At 38.4% G+C, this 18,986-nt stretch overlaps 1 protein-coding gene across 7 annotated transcripts in view; it reads right to left on the minus strand.

The window, feature by feature from the left end:
* The window catches only part of ralgapa2 (Ral GTPase activating protein catalytic subunit alpha 2), a 521,318-nt gene that overhangs the window by 332,762 nt on the left and 169,570 nt on the right, over nt 1-18,986 (minus strand). For all 7 annotated transcript variants that reach the window (XR_011355999.1, XR_011356000.1, XM_069932375.1 and 4 more), the window contains exons 20-21: nt 18,191-18,373; nt 4,216-4,347 (exon numbers count right to left, since the gene is read on the minus strand). Coding sequence is in view for 5 of the 7 variants with exons in the window: in XM_069932375.1 (XP_069788476.1) it covers nt 4,216-4,347; nt 18,191-18,373 (315 nt within the window). In the remaining 2 variants the exon portion in view is untranslated. The remainder of the gene's footprint in view (nt 1-4,215; nt 4,348-18,190; nt 18,374-18,986) is intronic.

Consider the following 18,986-nt stretch of genomic DNA (forward strand, 5'->3'; position numbering starts at 1 on the left):
GATAACCTACACAACGAGCTTGCCTTTCAAATTTAATTTTTTTTAGGTGAGGGAAAAAAAAGTTGAATCTACAATATTTTCTGATCAATTTCTAAAGATATTCCAATTTCAAAAACTCAATTGCATATCTAATTTTAATTGTTTTATTTTGAATAATTTTGGGGCAGACAAAGCAGCAAAATCCTCAAAGAACACGTGAACACTCTCCACTACACTGCCATGTCAGTATAGACATATTGTAGATTTTTCTTGGCAAGAGAGCCAATGTATTAGGTAACACTTGCATAATCTATAAATAATACCTTAATCTAAACAAATCTCACCAGAATACAGTTTTGTTTTGACATTGACTTTCACAGTGTCAAAATTAATGAAACAAATAAAACTACTATTCCAGTTACCAAAATCCAGATGATCATTTCAAACTCCCTGCATTTCACATATGATCCCCAACATAAACTGTAGGCAAAGGCCCTCGTCTCCATTTTCTTTGATGTATTTCAGTTGACATCTCCAGTACATTTAAATTCTAAGCCCAACAAATTCCAAACTTAGCTAAGTCTTATGTTACCACTTTATTTCAATGGGGTACCACTTGATATTGCTTCATCCACTTCCTTCAGCAACTATTTCCAGTCTTGCTCATTCATTTCAAAATCTTTGCTTTTAGAATTTATTGTCATTAATATGTCATAAAATTTGACGTTTTGAGGCAAAATTACCATGCAAGTATTGCAATAAAATCACATTTAAATAAATTAGTGCAAAAATAAGAGAAAGGTCATGTCTGATGGCAGAGGGAAAGAAGCTGTCCTTGTGCCACTCAGTGTTCATCTTCAGACTCCTGTACCTCCTTCCTGATGGTAGCAGTGTGAAGAGGGCATGACCTTGGGGGTGAGGGTCCTAGAGAATAGAAGTTGCTCTCTTAAGATAACACCTTGTCAATGTCCTGCAATGGAATGGAAAATGATGGCACTTGCTGATTTCATGACTCCCTGTAGTTTTTTTCTTGTCCCATGCATTGGCACCACCATACCACACAGTGATGCAGCCAGTCAGAAGGGTGTCCACAGTACTCCTGTAGAAACTTGCAAAAGTCTTTGATGATATACCAAATCTCCTAAAACTCTCCACAAAGTATAGCTGCTGGAGAGCCTTCTTCGTGATTGCATCGACATGGAGTTCCCAGGATAGAGCTTCAGAGATATTGACACCCAGGAAGTTATAGATAGTAAACCCTTTCCACTCTCGATGAGGATTAGTTCTTGTTCTCCTAATTTCCCCCTCTTGAAGTACACAACTGTGGTGAAAACACTAGTTTATATATTTGCCATATGTAAATGTCATGACCTTTCCTGCTTGACCCTGCTCTCACTGGCTGGCTCGTGACTCCTCCCCCTTTTTTCCCCATAAAGTCTGCCCCAGTTCAAGTCTGGGTCAGTGTGAGTGACCAACGCAGGAATGCTGTCCATCTCTTGTTAATAAAAGCCTTCAGTCTTGGCAACTTCAGTCTTTGTGTAATTAATTGTGCTTCAATTTTATTTACAAGACTTTTTTTTTAAACATGGACAAGTACATGAAGTTGGATCGCCTGGAAATCAACCCGAGAGAAACCAAGAGAGCCAACAAGTTTTTCACTCTGGCATCGCTGCTTTGAAAAGTTCCTCACAGCCTCTGCAGCTATCCAGGACAAGAACAAACTCCATCAGCTGTACTCATACATCAGGCACCGGGTCTACTGGATGGTCCGGGGTTGCCAGACATACAGAGCTGCAATGGACACCCTGAAGGATCAGAATAAAGTTCAGGTGATTGAGGTCTATGCGTGGCATGTACTCCACTCACGCAGGCAGCAACTGGGGGAAACACAATGACTTTGTCAGAGCTCTGTAGGAACTCATGAGGGACTGCAACTGTCAGGTTGTGAGTGGAGAATAGTACATACAGCTACTGATCAGAGATGTCTGTGCAATAGGCGTCCACTCCAACTATATGAGGTAGAGGCTACTCGAACAGAGACAATTGAGCCTACCTCAGACCATTGAAGTGGTGAACACTCTCTCGAGGTAGCCATCCAAAACGCTGAATTGTTCGCCAGAGAACATGCAGTCACCTCGTGGGGAACATGGGGGCTGCCATCTTGGGAGGCGGCATCGCAAACTTTCTCCCACTCTGAACTGACCACTACTGCTGTTAGCGGATACCCGACATGCTACTTCTGTGGGCAAGCTAAGCACCCGAGGAAAAGGTGCTCAACTGCAGGAAGAAATGGCACTTCACAAAGGTCTAAGTCAAAACCAATCCCAAGTTCCAGTAGCATCGCGTGCAAGTGGGGACAGCTATCTTCGATGCCGTCACTTCCGCCAACCTGGGAAAACCACGCACGCACTCCAAGGAGACCGATGCCCATGATAATGTTACTTCCGCCTCCTTCCACTTCTCTTCTGACGAACTATGACGGGGCCGTGTGCGTGCCATGGGGCCCACCATCTTGGGGACCATCTCTTGTAAATAAAAGCCTTCAGTCTCAGCAACTTCAGTCTTTGTGTAATTGATCGTGCTTCACTAACGTTGAGTGCAAGGTGGTTGTTGTGGCACCACTCAACTAGCTGATCTATCTCCTTGTAAACTTCCTCATTGCTGTCTGTGATTCTGCCCACGACAGTATTGCATCAACAAATTTGTAGATGGTATTTCAATTGTGTCTAGCCACAAAGTCATGGGTGCAAAGAGGGTAAAGCAGTGAGCATCCTTGAGGTGCACCGGTGTTGATAGTCAGTGAGGAGGAGATGTCTCCGATTCATATTGGCTGTGGTCTTCCAATTAGGAAGTCAAGGAACTAGTTGCAGAAAAGTGTATAGTTGCCCAAGTTTTGGAGCTTGTTGACCAGCTCTGGGGGTATGATGTTGAAAGTTGTGCTGCAGTCGATGAAGAATAGCCTGATATATGTGTTACTAATGTATGTGATCCAGAGCTTAGTGGAGAGCTAGTGATATTACTGTGGAGCAATTGTGATGGTAGGCAAATTGCAGTGGATCCATATCTTTACTTAATTCTGGCTATGACCAACCTCTCAAAGCATTTTATCACAGTAGATGTGAGTGCTACTGGGCAATAGTCATTGAGGCGGCTCACACTGCTCTACTGGGGTACTGGGATAATTGATGCCCTTTTGAAGCACATGGAACCTCTGACTTTCCCTTACAAAACATCTTATTCATGATGGTTTCCCTAGCTCTATTTTATCTCAGTTATAATTTTATTCCTAAAACTTTTCATCTTTCTATTTATTCTGCACATTCAGAATCTTCCTCAAATTATGGCTGCACATTATCGAACCATTAATTTGGCAACATAGCAAACTTGTCGAATTGCCATTCCAATGAAATCTCCTTCCCCAAATATTTCAAATCTTTGGAACATTCAGCAACATTAAACTTGCAGGCTATGTCCAACTACTACAGACATGAGCACGCAACATTATTCACCGTCTGCCTTTTCAGTCAGAAGGCAGTGCTACTTTGCTTCTGAATGAAGTAGAAAATTTTAACAAAATGCTCACTTAAACAGCTTAGGGGGAGAAAAAAATTCTCTTCATTACTACCTACTATTAATGGATATCAAACTCTTCTCCAAATTCTTACAAATAAGATAATGTCAAGCCAAAGATTGTTTTGTTGTTTTCAATTTGATCTGATCCTGGACGTCATTGGTAGTAGAGTTTTTGATATGTTCTGTACTGTCCCTCAAATCTCTAAAGTAGAGGAGGAGCAGCTACTTCAGCAGTAACTTTTGCTTCACTGAATAATTTTTATCCTCAGAGCTCATTTCCTCTGAGTTAACACTAGACTTTATTCGAGTGCAAGTTCTGATTGCTATTCAAGTGCGTTCTGATTGCTATTTTAGGTCAAACTACCAGAGAGCATCCATTAATCGTCTTCAGTTTAGAAATATGAACTCACAACCCTGGTTGGTTAATTTTTAATTTTAATACAGATTCACCTCAGTTAAATCCTAGTGTTTTAATAAAATGTTACACATTTGCCTGCCCGCTAACAGTAAAATGATAATTCTATTATTCTCTAATTCGCATTACTGCAGGGAAACAACAATGCTATTTGCACAAAACATTTGAACTATATTAGGCAACTCAATACACAAATGTCCCTCAACCAAGTGATTAAAAAAGAAAAGGCGTAGAAATAATTAAAGTACCCAGATCATCAGGAATTTGTAGTTTCTCATCCAAGAGTGTGGGTGAATCCTTAGGCCCAGGTTGTATGGAGTAAACTGAAGAAATGCTGGGAAGTTGTGGCTCTGCAGAAGTTAGAAATGTTGTACCCGACCCTAAGGAAAAGAAAAATGTATATCATTTTATCTAAATCAATGTAAGAAATGAAAATAAAATCTTGAAAAAAGCAAATACATTGATAAAAACTTAAAATTGTTTGATCACCTCCAAGATAATTTCCTATATCAACTAGGATTCACACATTTAAAAAACATTAATTCAATGAGAGGACAACTCAAAAAGTCTGTCTCCATGGATGCTGCCTGTCCTATTGAGTATTTCCAGCACATCAGAATTCCAACCTGAGCATTTTTTTTTAAAAATCAACAATAATCACATTTGAATGCAACAACAAACTCTGGAATAAACACACAAGTACAGTGATGAATGAATTGAAGTTGTGTGTTGGTTTCTACAAAAAATTTTTGAAGTGAATTATTTTTATTGGAAAGTGCTTGGTTATCAACTTTAAAATTAAAAATAGTAATTTGAAACAAAGGGATCAGGAGAATGTCAAATTGTTATGGGCACAGAACAATGATATTTTTTCTCAAAATTGTGGTTAAGTGTTCTATATAACACAAGTGCAACACCACCACATCCAATTTCTTCCGCCAAGGTAGAAAGGTTGCCCAGACACCACTAGAATGACTAACCCATTGATTACGAAGAGCAAAAGCACTGTCGAAGATAGCCAACAGCAATAAATAAACAAACGTAAGAATGGCATGCAAGCCGGAAAGCACATCAAATCTGGAAAATCTCAGAATTTGACTTGTCCCAAGTCAAAAATTAATTTTATACATTTGTATTTAAAAAATTCATAATTCGTGTAAGGATTTAATGCATCATCACAATACGACTATAATCCCACTCATGGTGAAAGATGTGTTATGGAGCTAGAGGACCCCAAAACCCAGCAGCAGTAGAAATTCACTAAGACAAATGGTTACTTAAACGAAAGTTACTTTTAATCATCTTTAAACATGAAAACAGGATCAAACTTTAACTTATTACTATTAACTTAACAACCTAACTTAACCCCTTTCTAATTCTAAGCGCACGTGTATGCAATGTGTGTATTAGGTCAGAAAAGTTATTTAATTCACAGTTCACTCTCACTTCTCACTCCTCCGGTATCAGGCAATTCTTATGCTGTGCACAGAATTTAACAGTTATGAATTTCGCCAGGCTTTGGTGCTTGAAAGGTATTTAGTTACCACTCAGGAAGGTTCTTGTCAGTTTTCAGAGAGAGATTTGTTGCTCATCGGACACAAACTGATTCCTTCCAATCAGCCACTTCAGTGTCCTGCCAAAGAAACTTGCCCCATCAGGGTTGTCCAGATAACCTCTTTCTTTCAGATCACCACGAGTTCCTTTTCTGTTTCTCTTATTACAAGTGAAACATTATACAGCCATCACCTCTTGTATGGACCACAAGGGCTTTGACCAGGCTGAACCAAGAACTCACAACCAGTCTTCAACATGCCAGCTTGTCCTGTTCCAGTCCCAGCTGCTGCTGCTGAACTGAATTCTCTCTCACACACACACACACACACACACACACACAGAGAAAAACCACATGACCTTCTTAGAACAGCCAACTACACTCGGACAGACTGTGGCTCTCGACCTAATCTTCTGAGTTTGTTCATCTGTTGCTTTCCAAAACAATAATCTATTACTCCACAGCATGTCCAATTAACACCTACTTGTGAAGTCTTATAGGCATTCTTCAAAGTTTTTGCAAAGGCACTCGGAGCTTGACTGTCTGGCTTGAGCCGAGCTCTGGCATTTTAAATGAGATCTGTGTTGAAGTGCTTGTATCTATGTGTGACCTACACTAAAAAACCTGCCACAATTTTATCTCCTTTAAAACATATCTATATACAATATAAAATAAAACAATCTGTCACAGATGTTATAAATTTCACATTTTCAGACTTGGAACAGAGAAATGAGGGTTGACCTTGAAGAAATATAGCTTTTTATCATCTTTTATTATTTTCAATATCTAAAACATAACATCAAATTAAACTATAACCTGTGTGGTCACAGATTTAAACAAAGCCAAAGGTACATTTAGCACTGATGTCAGGAAACTTTGAATAATCTTTCCAGTAGTGTAATCGATTGTAACCTATTGTAAGGTTCATACACTCATAGTAACAGTGCTTTTTTTTTAAAAAACAGACAATAATCTAAAAATTTCTAATACACTTATTGACTTGAAAAATACTCAGATTCAAAATGCTCAATAATTACTATTAAAAACACAAAGTAAAATATTGTGTCATAAATCATTGTTTACTGCAATAATCATCACACATCTCTACATTCAAGAACTCATCCCTAAGACTTGAATGAATATGAAACAGGTGTCACCGACTTCATCAAGACCTGCTTGTTCCTCAACCAGAAACAAAGGATACGCAACCTGCTGAGGGCTAGATCAAGGGCGTTTAAAGCCATGGATCCAGATCTCTACAAGAAGCCCAGGTACTGACTGTAGAAGGCCACCTCTGAAACAAATGCCAATTCCAGAGGAAGATAGAGACAGAGACAAATGCACACCAGCCATGGCAGGGAGTGCAGGCCTTTACAGCCTACAATGTGAGGGTGAACATCATAAATGACTGTGATGCTTCATTACCCAATGAGCTGAACACCTTCTTTGCCCACTTTGAGAAGGAGAACCCAACATTGCCTATGAGAAACCCTGCAAAGGCTGAGGACTGTGATCAGCAGTCTCTGAAGCTGATGTCAGAACATTATTCAAAAGGATGAACCCTCGCAAGGCATCAGGCCCTGATGGCGTACCTGGCAGGGTACGAAAATCTATGCCTGCCAACCAACTAGCCAGAGTGTTCACAGACACACATTGCTGCAGTCAGAGGTTCCCACCTGCTTCAAAAGGGCATCAATCATCCCAGTTCCCAACAAGAGTAGGGTGAGCTGCCTCAACAACCATCACCCAGTAGCGCCAACATCTACTATGAAGAAATTCTTTGAGAGGTTGGTCATGGCCAGAATTAACACATACCTAAACAAAGGACTGGACCCAATGGAATTCGCCTGTTGTCACAATCTTTTCACAGCAAATGCACCATCACTGGCTCTCCACTCAGCTCTGGATCACCATGAAAACAGAAACTCATACACACAGCTGCTCTTCATATAGCTCAGTCTTCAAAACCATTATTTCCTCACTGCTGGTCAAGAAGCTCCAAACCCTGGGCCTTTGTACCCTCTCCTGCAACTGGATCCTTGACTTCCTCATCAGAAGACCACAGTCAGTACAAATTGGAAACAATGTCTCCTCACTGACCATCAATATAAGCACACCTCAATTATGTTTTATTGGCCCACAGCTCTACTCACTATACACCCATGACTGTGTGGCCAGGCACAATTCCAATGCTATTTACAAATTTGCCGATGACACCACAGTTGTCGACAGAATCGCAAATGGCAATGAGGAAGAGTTCATGAGGGAGAGACATCAGCTCATTGAGTGATGTCACACCAACAACCTTTCACTCAATGTTAGCAAAACTCAGGAGATGTTTGTGAACTTCAGGAGGAAGTCAGGAGAACACGATCCAGTCCTCATCGAGGGCTTAGTAGTGGAGAGGGTCAACAACTTCAAACTTCTGGGTGTCAACATCTCAGAGGATCTGTCCTGGAGCCTCCATGTTGACGCGATCACGAAGAAGGCTCGCCAGAGGCTATAGTTTGTGAGGTGTCTGAGAAGATTCAGTATGCCACCGAAAACTCTCAAAAACTTCTGCCAGGTGTACTATGGAGAGCATTCTGGCTGGTTGCATCTCTGTCGGGTATGGAGGTGCCAACGCTCAAGACAAAAAAAATTCCAAAGGGTAGTTATCTTGACCTGTGACATCTACAAGAATGGTATCTTTAGAAATCTTTAGCTATCCTCAAGGATCCACATCGCCAGGCCATGCCCTCTTCACTCTGTTACCATAGAGTAAAAGGTACAGAAGCACAAGGACGAGCACTCAGTGCACAAGGACGGCTTCTTCCCCTTTGCCATCAGATTTCTGAATCATCAATGAACCAAAGACACTTTGACTGTTTTTGCACTATTTTTGTAAGGTGGTTTACATGAATGTTTGCATTGTGATGAAGCCACAAAACAAATTTCATGACTTGTTCATGAGAGTAAATTGTAATTCAATCTCCAGATTAATAGAAACAAAACAGAAACAATTTTATATCAAGTATATAAATGTACATTGATTCTAGATTAAAAACAATTCCATCATTTTTTTGTTGGTTAACGACAAGAGTGAAATTGATTACAATAATCAGAATAAATAGAAAATCTACTGGAAAAGTTGTACTGCTCAACTTTGAATATACACTTTCATATCTTACTCACTAATCCATTCCACTATTACTAATGAAATTCTATTTTTCATTCATATTTTGGAGAACTTTCAGAACAATGCATGATCCTCAATGCAGCTTTCAAACTATTAAGTGAATGACTTTCAAAAGTCATAGAGAAAGGCCAAAAGGAAAGTTCTATAGTATAACAAAGGGTGTTAATGTAATAAAACATTAGGTACTTAAGATTTTGCACATTCAAGAAGAAATAGATTTAGAATTAAAAAAGAATATTCCCAAGAGATCCTTGGAAGATTATGATTGAAATGATCAACATTGAAAATATGTCTTTGGTGTAATAATTTTCCATAACATATTAACTTTCGGAAATCTGCATAAACTTTAGGGAGTCTTTAATACTTGTTTTAGTCACTTTAATTTTTTTAAATTTAGACTTACAGCATGGTAACAAGGCATGTTACACCCAATTAACCTACAATCCCAGTCTATTTCAAATGGTGGAAGGAAACCAAAGCCCCCAGGGAAAACCCATGCAGACACAGAAACTCCTCACAGACAGTGCAGGATTCAAACCCCAGTCTCGATCACTGGCACTGCAAAGGCGTTGCATAAACTGCTATGCCAACTGAGCCGCCCCAAGTTTGCTCATTGTTTTGTCAACTTTACTGTCTTCCATTGTTTTAAAGGACCCATATTATTCTTGACTCCCTTTCTTTTCTAACAAACTTTGTGTTAACCCTGCCATATCATCTAAGAATTTTTATAAAATATAATGGGTTGGAACAAATTATCTATGATGGAACAACTGATTTGAAAAATGTAAAAAAGCTATGTATAGGAGCAAAGCATTTATGATAAATAAGGAGATAGTAGAACAAATTTATGATTTAAAATTTAACAAGTTTATGGTTTGTATAAAGCTGGGAGAATGATGCCTCATTTACAAAAATGGAGACCCAAAGATTTGCATGAAGAGGTGGTGATGCTTGATGAGATTTGTTCTTGTACAGAATTAAGAGGTCTTCAACAAAATGTTGTCAGAATGTGAAAAAAGTATAGAATAACATTTAATGACTCTGTGAGGGTTCGTTAAGAAAGTGAGATTTCCAAATATTTATTTAATGCTACGTTGAAAAGCTATTTCTATTCAAGGATTTAAATAGTAAAGAACTGAACATAATCAAGATGATAGAAGGACACTTTTTACGAAGAATTGAGATTACACTGCACATTAGGGGTGGTCTGGTTGACACAGGGGGTCAGCACAATGCCACGGCAGCACCAGCAATTGGGACCAGGGTTTGAATCTCGCGCTGCCTGTAATGAGTTTGTACATGCTCCATGTGTCTACATGGGTTTCCTCCCACCATTCGAAGCATACCGGGGTTGTAGGTTAATTGGGCGGCACAGGCTCGTGGGGCGAAATGGCCTGTTACCGTGCTGTATGTAAAAAAAAAATTAATGTCAAGGGAGTTGAAGAGATAATTTGCTTCAATTTTCCAATGTCTGAAGATGGTAAGCCATATAAATGGTAAAAAAAATTAATTGAATGTAAGAGAAATGGAAAGGGATAGAGGTGAAAACAGCTGAGCCAAATGTTTTCATTTTGTAAAATATTGAAAAAAATAGTTAAGGATGACAATATTTTAAGAAAGATTTTGATTCCAAAATGCCAAATGGCTACAAATTAATTGGAAAATTAAATGGAAAAATGATTGCACAATTTTTTTTCCCATTCTCAGTCTCACACACACTAAAATTTCACTTTTTTTGCACTAATATAACCGTGAATGTTTTTTTTTTTATGTTTACTATCACTTTTGTACACAATGTAATATATTGTAAAAGAGTTATTTTCCCCACAAGAAATATTTGTTTGGCTGCAGCAAGAAAGAATTTTGGTGCATATGTCATATTTGTGTGTATGACAATAAACCCACGATCATTCATTTGCATTTTATTAGAGGATCTATTTCATCAAACAGTGATACCAATCATAAGTTGAAGGAACACAAGATTTTGGTTTGATAAGATTCATTCTGCCAACATTTTACTACTTTTTAAAAATATATGTGATAACTTATTTAATTAAACACTTTACCATTTCTCCAAATATGGCTAATTAGTTTTTCAATTAGTTGATTCAAGTCCATCTCCATGTTCTTTCTAAAACAAAAATTAAGGGTGCTGGTGACTGATTGCCCTTGAATGATTCAGTACACATCCAAACTCAATGGAGCACTGGAAATCAATTTTCCTGTGATTCCTCAGGATCCTCGGATCTATCCAAGTGCACCACGGAACTTTTTACCTCATTTACACGGTGAGCTAAAATCACATCCTCAACCTCTCCTTCAGAAAACAATGATTAACATGGTTTTGTAACAACTGCATGAAACAATATTTCACAGAAATAACTCAAAAAGGTGGCACCATTCTAACAATTTCTATAAAAGATACAAATGTTGAAAAGACCACAAGAGGGAGTCTGCCAATGCAAAAGAAAGAACGTGAGCAATGGAATTAAAACACAAAAATGCTGGGAAAAACTCAGCTGGTCCCAGTGTCCATATGAAGCAAAGAATGTTTGGGACAAGGACACTTTTTTCCTATATTTGTCCCTGTGTTCCAGTTTTAAATTCACTTGTGATTATAGTGCACATTCCAGATTTTATTCAAAGTTATTTGTATACATTTGGGTTTGACAATGTAGAAATTACAGCACCATTTAAACAGTTCCCTCATTTCAGGGCACCATAATGCTTGGGAGGAAGCAATGGTGTGTATATTAAAGTAGTCATGTTCGGCACTTTGTTGCATATCCCTTGCAAGCAATGACTGTTTGGAGTTTGAATGCATCACCAGGTGCTGTATCTTCTCTGGTGACGTTCTTCCAGGCCTCTACTAAAACCGTCTTCAGTTCCTGCTTTGTTTTTGGGGGGGGATTGTCCCCTTAAGTTTACTTTTTTTTAGTATTTTATTTTTGATTTTCAAAGAGTCATACAAATCCAAACAAACACAATCCTTCAACAACAGTATATAACATACAAAGTCTATTTTTTCACCTACCCCTCTCCTCTTCTTCCCATACCCTAATATAGCAAAGAAAAGATTATATAAATTAAACAAATACAAAGAAAAAAAAATTGGTAAAGTCACAAACCCTTAGGGGAACTTAAGAAAAACCCAAAGAAACCTAAAATAAAAAAAATATTAGGAACAAAATACAAGAGCACGTCATCTGCGTTATGGCCCACTTCATTGATCTCAATCATTTCACTACTGGCACAGATTGTTGCATTTTCTTTATTCAGAAGGGATACAATTTTATCTGCAAAGTTTATTCTTTAGCATATGGAAGGCATGCTCAATTGGCCATTCAAGAATTTTCCAGTTTTTAGCTTTGAAAAACTCTTACTGCTTTAACAATATGTTTGGAACCATTGTCTTGCTGGGATGAAGCGTTGTTCAATGAGTTTGGAGGCACTTGCTCGAACCTGGGCAGATGAGATTTTCTATACACCTTAGAATTCATTTTGCAACTGCTATCAGCAGTTACATCATACATGAAGGTAAGTGTGCCAGTAGCTGTGGAAACCATACATGGCTAGCTACAATACCCCCACTACCATGTTTCACAGAGATGAGGTGGTGTTTTGGATCTTGGGCAGTCCCTTTATGCCTCCACACTTTATTATTGCTGTCACTGTGATACAGGTTCATCTTGATCTCATCTGCCCACAAGACCTTTTTCCAGAATTCTTCAGGCTCCTTTAAATACTTTTTGGCAAACTGTAATCTAGACATCCTGTTTCTGTGGCTAACTAATGGTCTGCATCTTGCAGTAAAGCCTCTGTATTTCTGTTCATGAAGACTTTTATGGATAGTAGTCATCGACACATCCACACCTGAAGAATGTATCTGATCTGTCGGACATATGTTTGGGATTTTTCTTCATTATGATGAGAATTCTTCTGTCCTCAGCAGTGGAGGGCTTCCTTGGCCCACCAGTCCCTTTGCGATTATTTGAGCTCACCAGCATGCCTTTTCTTAGTGATGTTACAAATAGTTGATTTTTGGTAATCCTAAGGTTTGGGTAATATCTCTTAGTGTTTGATCCTTGTTTTTCAGATCCATAATGGCTCCTTTGACTTTCATTGGCACAACTCTGGTCCTCGTTGAAAAATGGCAACTACAGATTCAAAAGGTGATCAAAAGCTTAGAAACAAGCCTGGCTCCCTTATACCTGCACCAGTGAAGCAATTAAACATATGTCAGTACTCACAAACACCTGTGAAGCCATGTGTCCCAAACATTATGGTGCCCTGAAATGAGAGGACTTGTGTATAAAAAATGCTGTAATTTCTACATGGTCAAACCTAAATGTTAACAAATAACCTTGCATTAAATCTGGAAGCTGCCTTGTGAATTGTTTGATTACAAATGTAAAATGGTGGATCACAAGAGGAAATAAAGGACAGAAGTGTTTTTGTCCCAAACACTATGTATAAACTGCTGTAATTTCGACATGGCATCATAGATGTTATAATCCCTCCAGAACACCTCATTATTCTCACTTTATCGTTTAAAATTGTTCCGATCATTGACCAAAGTAGCCTAATGCTTTTCCGATGACCAATGGCTTTTCACCTCTTTCTGATCACTTTATTATTTCCACTTTATTTTCCATCATGATTGTTTTCCTTTTATTTGATGAATTACCAGCACTTGCGTCGGATTTACACTTTGGAGGCATGATTACAAGGGTATAAGAGAAAAATTTTCGCCAAATACAAAGTTACACACTCAACACAGTGTTAACGCCAACATGATCCAACTTTAAATGGCGGATGGCATACTCCTTCCTCAAGCCAACGAACCACTGAAGCTGCATGTAGTCAGCTTGTAAGTACAAGTTGTCCATAAGTAAGACGTTCTTCACCCGGGGTCTTACTGTATATTTGATTATTATGCGCTGGGTGTCTCTGTGAGTGTGCGTGCGCACTATGGCCTGGAGAAAAGTTATTTAGGCTGATTGCAGATGTACAGTCAGATGATCATAAACAAACTTCATTTGAAGGAGATAACCAAGTATAATACAGTATATCTAAGGTTTGTTCCAAAACGATGCAGGACTGTCAGTTGCAAGGAGGATACAAAGAGGGTGCAAGGGGATAAAGAGAGATTTAATAAGCAGTCAAGGGTGCGGCAGATGGAACACAATGCAGAAAGACACAAGATCATTCACTTTTTGAATGGTAAAATTTCCCAAGGAATTGTGTTTAGATGGACCTTGGCTTCATCTACATTAAAACACTTCAGTTAATGTGAAAGTACACCGAGTAACTATGAAAGCAAAAGGGAGGTTAACCTTTATTGCAAGTGAAAAAGAAACAATCTTCTAGAGGAAGAGTGGGTTGAGCAGCATCAGTATGAGAAATCAAACTGTCGCTGTTTTAGGTTGGAATCTTTCATCAAGACTGAGAGTGGGAAGATAGCCAGTACAATGAGGACAGAGTAGGACAGACACCACCATGGGTGAAGGATAACAGACAGATGGGGAGAGTGAGCGACGAGTTGGGAGACAGAGGCAGCAGATTGCTATCCCTTTGTAGATGCCATAGAAATGGATAGCAAGGCAAGTGAAAAAATAAATGGGTCAGGTGGAGAAAGATGAGTCATGCACGGCATGGTTGGATAGGGAATAAGTGGAAACAAAAGCTAGCAGTCCAGGAATCAGATGTAAAGAAGGTGATAATAATGATAAAATGGAAACTATCAGGGAGACATGAAGGACAGATAGGGAACCAAAGGGGGAAAGGAGATATTAAGGTAAAGGATGGAACCAGAAGGGGGAGAGGTCTGGGTCTGGGTGTATGTGGCAAAGAGGTGAAAAATAGGTCAGGGAGCAGAAGGGGAAAGAACAGAAGAAGCTTGGAAAAAGAGAGAAGGGGCTCATTATCTGAAATTGAATAACTCAATGTTCAAATGTTTATTACAAGTAGTTCAAAACATTAAAGATGCTTACTGACAAAAGGATCTTTTAAGACAGAATCTGGAATGTTGTGCACAGGACTCGCTATACATATGACAGAGGAAGCACCAAATAGATGACCAGACTAATATCTAGAGATATCAAACATTCAGGTGTACACTCCAGAGTTTAAAAGAACAAGAGGTAATTTTAATAAAATCCCAATCCCATCATCGAACTTGATGCAGGGATTTTTTTTTTCCTGGCTGGGATGCCTAGAATCAGATGTCAAAGTCTTAAACTAAGGAGTCATCATTTGTGATGAAAAAATTTCTTCAGTGTTTAGAATATTTGGAATTTTCTTCTCAAGGAAGCTATGGAAGCTCAGTTAGCTCAAAGTTCAAGATAGAGACTGATTATTGTTTGAATCATGGAAGAAAATGGCACAGATGCAATCGATCTTAGGGAATGGTGGAGGAGGCCTGCTTTAATTTTTTTTGTAATTGTTCTCACAAAGATGCTGAATCAAGCATTGGGCTAAGAGGCAGTATAGATGGCACTTTCTTTATTCTAATATATCCTAATTTCAGAGCATGAGCTGTGATATCCCAAATTTAGATCTCTTTAATCCAATAAATCAAACTCCGTGGCTGTTATTTTATATAGTTTTAATTCATTGATAAAACTGGTAAACATTTTGCATTACTTCGCATTAAGACTTTCATAACGATGAATAACAAAGCATTTACTGTATAATGATAAAGATATTTAAAGAGATACTTGCTTAAAGAGATACAAAAGCTTTTAAAGAGATACACAAGTTCAAAGAAAAATTTCTCATGCTCATGCTTCCTTCACATCTTGTAGAATGAAAGGCAAGCCATTAGCCTGGGCAGATATTATGACCTATTACATCATAGTCACTATTGTAACACTACAAACAATAGTTCTCTAAAAGAGACAGGCACAAAATTAACTTAGAATCAAAAACACAAGGTTTTAACCCTTATTGGTAGCATCATTGTCAGGAGACAATGTATTTTGTTACAAGATTAGAATATCAGTGAGAATGAATGGGTAAGAAAGATATCTGACATTAGAAACAAGAAGTTAGATCTGAGTGATTCTGAAGTGCTATCTGCATTAGGTACGCGAGAGATTAGTTATTTTGGTCCACTCCTTTGTGTGAAACACTGTAATCAATTTCTATCTGCACATTAAATACACCCAATTTCACTTTGTAACACAATGGAAAGGCTGCATCCTGACACACCAATTTTACAACTTCATCGCCAATTTTCTTCTAAGGACTGACCTGAATCTCAGTCTGAATGAGATAATTCACACCTAATTAAACTTTTAAATAAATGGTGTTCATTGAATTTGAGTCCCAACAGGACATTGTGGAATTTAGAGAAAAAAAATCTGGAATTAAAGCAAGGAACCTGGCATACATAAAGTTGTAAAAATCAATATGGTCCACAAAAATCTGCCATCCTACCCAGTCTGGCTTATAAACAACTCCCTTATGGTTCGCACTTTACTGCCTCTTCATTCAAAGGCATTCAGAGATGGACAATATATGTTCCTAATTTTTGTGACGTCACCTACTGTTAATGAGCTCTGATCCAAGCACCCTTCAATAAAAGTCAGGAGAAAGAAAAGAAACTATATGGATTATATTTAAAGCAAAATTTAATTGAAATTGTCTCAACACATCACAGCAATCTTGAAAATGCTAACTCAGTTCATATCCTGCACTGCTATTATAAGTAACAAGATAGGATGCTAGCGCTCACTTTATGCACTCTAGAAATATGAAAAATTTCTCTTCAAATCATTATTAAATTGTTTCTTTTATCAAGTTCAAGTATATTTCACATCTGATTATACCAGTAGAACCTGACAAAACAGCATTCTTTGGTCCACAGTGCAAAACAATGCAAACACATACAGATAACACACAGATGACAAGTACAGTACATGTATACATATTTAAAATAAATATTACTAATAAATAGTGAAACCTCAGAGAGTTGTTTTTGGGAAACAGCTGCTCCTCACCCTGTTGGTTCTGGTTCTAATAATTCTGTATCTCTTTCACGACGGTAGTAGCTGGAAGATGCTGCATATGGGGTGGAAGGGGTCCTCACTGACTGATTTGACAAGCCTTGTTTAAAAAAAATGATCCTGGTAAATAACTAATGTTGGGGGGGGGGTAGGGAGCAGGGGAAAGGGAGACCCTAGTGATCCTCTTGCTTTTATGGTCCTGTGTATTCACCTCCAATCCAATCCTCTAGAGAAATTCTACCACACTTTGATGCAACAAGCCAGGACACTCCCGATAGAGCTCCTGTAGAACATTGATAGAATGGTGACCGGTAGCTTTCCCCGCCTCAGTCTTCTAAGGAAGTGTAGTCACTGTTGTGTCTTCCTGACAAGTGAGGAGACATTATGTGTGCAGAATTGGTCACTTCTGAAGTGAAGTCTGAGTAACTTGGTGCTATCTACACTACTACCGAGCTATAAATGTGTAGTGGAAGGTAATTGTCTCTGGTCTTCCTGAAATCTACAAGCATCTTGTCCACGTTGAGACTCAGGTTGTTATTTTTGCACCACTTCACAAGAGTTTTCACCTCTTCTCTGCAGTGTGACTTATCGTTCTTGCTGAGGCCATCTACTGTTGTGTCATTTGGAAACTTGACTCAGTTGGACCTGGATCTGGTGTTGCAGTCATGGGTCAGTCATGCAAACAGCAACAGGCTGATCACAAAGCCCTGTGGTGCTCAACGCTCAGCATGATGGTGCTTGATGTTCTGCTGCCAACCCAGACAAACTCTGCTCTTTCAGTTAGGCAATGCAGAATCCAGTAACAGAGAGGAGTTCCAGTGAGGACAGCTTCTCCACCAGCCTCTGGTGTACAATTGTATTAAACGCCAAGCTGAAGTCAATGAACAGCAGCCTAATGTATGAGGTGTCGATCTCCAAGTGGGTCAGAACAGAGTGGAGGGACAAGGCTGTAGCATCGTCACTGGAACAGTTCCACCTGTAAGCTAATTGAAATGGGTTCACTTTCTCTGGGAGGTGCATTTTGAAACATTCCATCACTAAACGTTCAAAGCATTTCATAATGGTGGAGGTCAGTGCCACTGGACGGTAGTTTCTAATGTTGTCATTTTCTTCAATTTATACCAATTATATTTTGTGCAAGGAATCTTCACACCACTCATACAATTAGCACTCCTTGCTCACTATTCACAATTATCTTTCATGCCAAATTCGTGAACATTTTTGAACTTTCCTATAAGGTCCAACTGCAACTGCTACAGTCAATTATTAATTACCACTCTTTCTTTTTATCATTGTAAATATGTTGGTTTTCTGAGGATCTTGTCTTCATCCCTGGACTCCAAAACTGCAAACAATATTGTCTGATATAATACAACATGCAGATGCACCGTATTTCTTCAATATACAAAAAGCACAAGTGATTAAATGCACCAAAAAGGATTTAATCTGATTAAACCATTAATTCCGCCCTTTATAACTCCTACCTGTAAGAACAGTAGCCTTGGAAAAATTCACCTTGTGCCCACTGTTAGCTTCATCTGCATCAATAGCAACATCCACTCCACCAATCTCTGATCCTTCATCAAATGTCTTCCATTGAGTTAACGAAATCTCCATTTCATTGAAATTATTAAAACCATTGGATGTTTCACTAGTAATACTCTCACCTAAATGTTAAGATTAAAAAAAGATGTTTTCACAATGTATATGCTCCAGAGTCACAAATTTTTTTATAATTAAAAAAAAGTTACTTCAAATATTTCATAGTTGGCACTTCATACTGGAAAACCTATGGCTTATCAAGGAATTTGAACCAAAAATTGTTCTAAACATTTATACTTCTAAAGGTTTTATACTATTCCCTAGCACAGAATTCATGTGCTGATCCACAATTAGAAAGATATAAGAATTTGGAAACAAATCACATACTTCCATCAAAAGTGCAAAGAAACTTCAAATAATATTTTGAAAAAAAAGCTCGATACCCAGTGGCTTCATTAATGTCATGGTTCACTCAACCATAGTTCTTTATTGTCCTTAAAGAAGTTTAGTCTGCCAACATCACTATACCAATTAACTTTGATTTCTACATCCTCTCTAGCTGTGACTGCTGCCATATAAGCAGTATTAAATTGTCACAGCTCTCTGGTCATCTGCATAATGAAAAACAATCCTGTTTTGCACTGTAAGAAATATAGGATAGTTTTGATCCCAGTGATCCATACTAAAAATGCAGGAAGCAGATAACAATTTTAAATAAAAATGCCAGATTTGGGGATC

Source organism: Narcine bancroftii, chromosome 4, assembly GCF_036971445.1.
Source record: "Narcine bancroftii isolate sNarBan1 chromosome 4, sNarBan1.hap1, whole genome shotgun sequence".
In the NCBI taxonomy this organism is placed as follows: Eukaryota; Metazoa; Chordata; class Chondrichthyes; order Torpediniformes; family Narcinidae; genus Narcine; species Narcine bancroftii.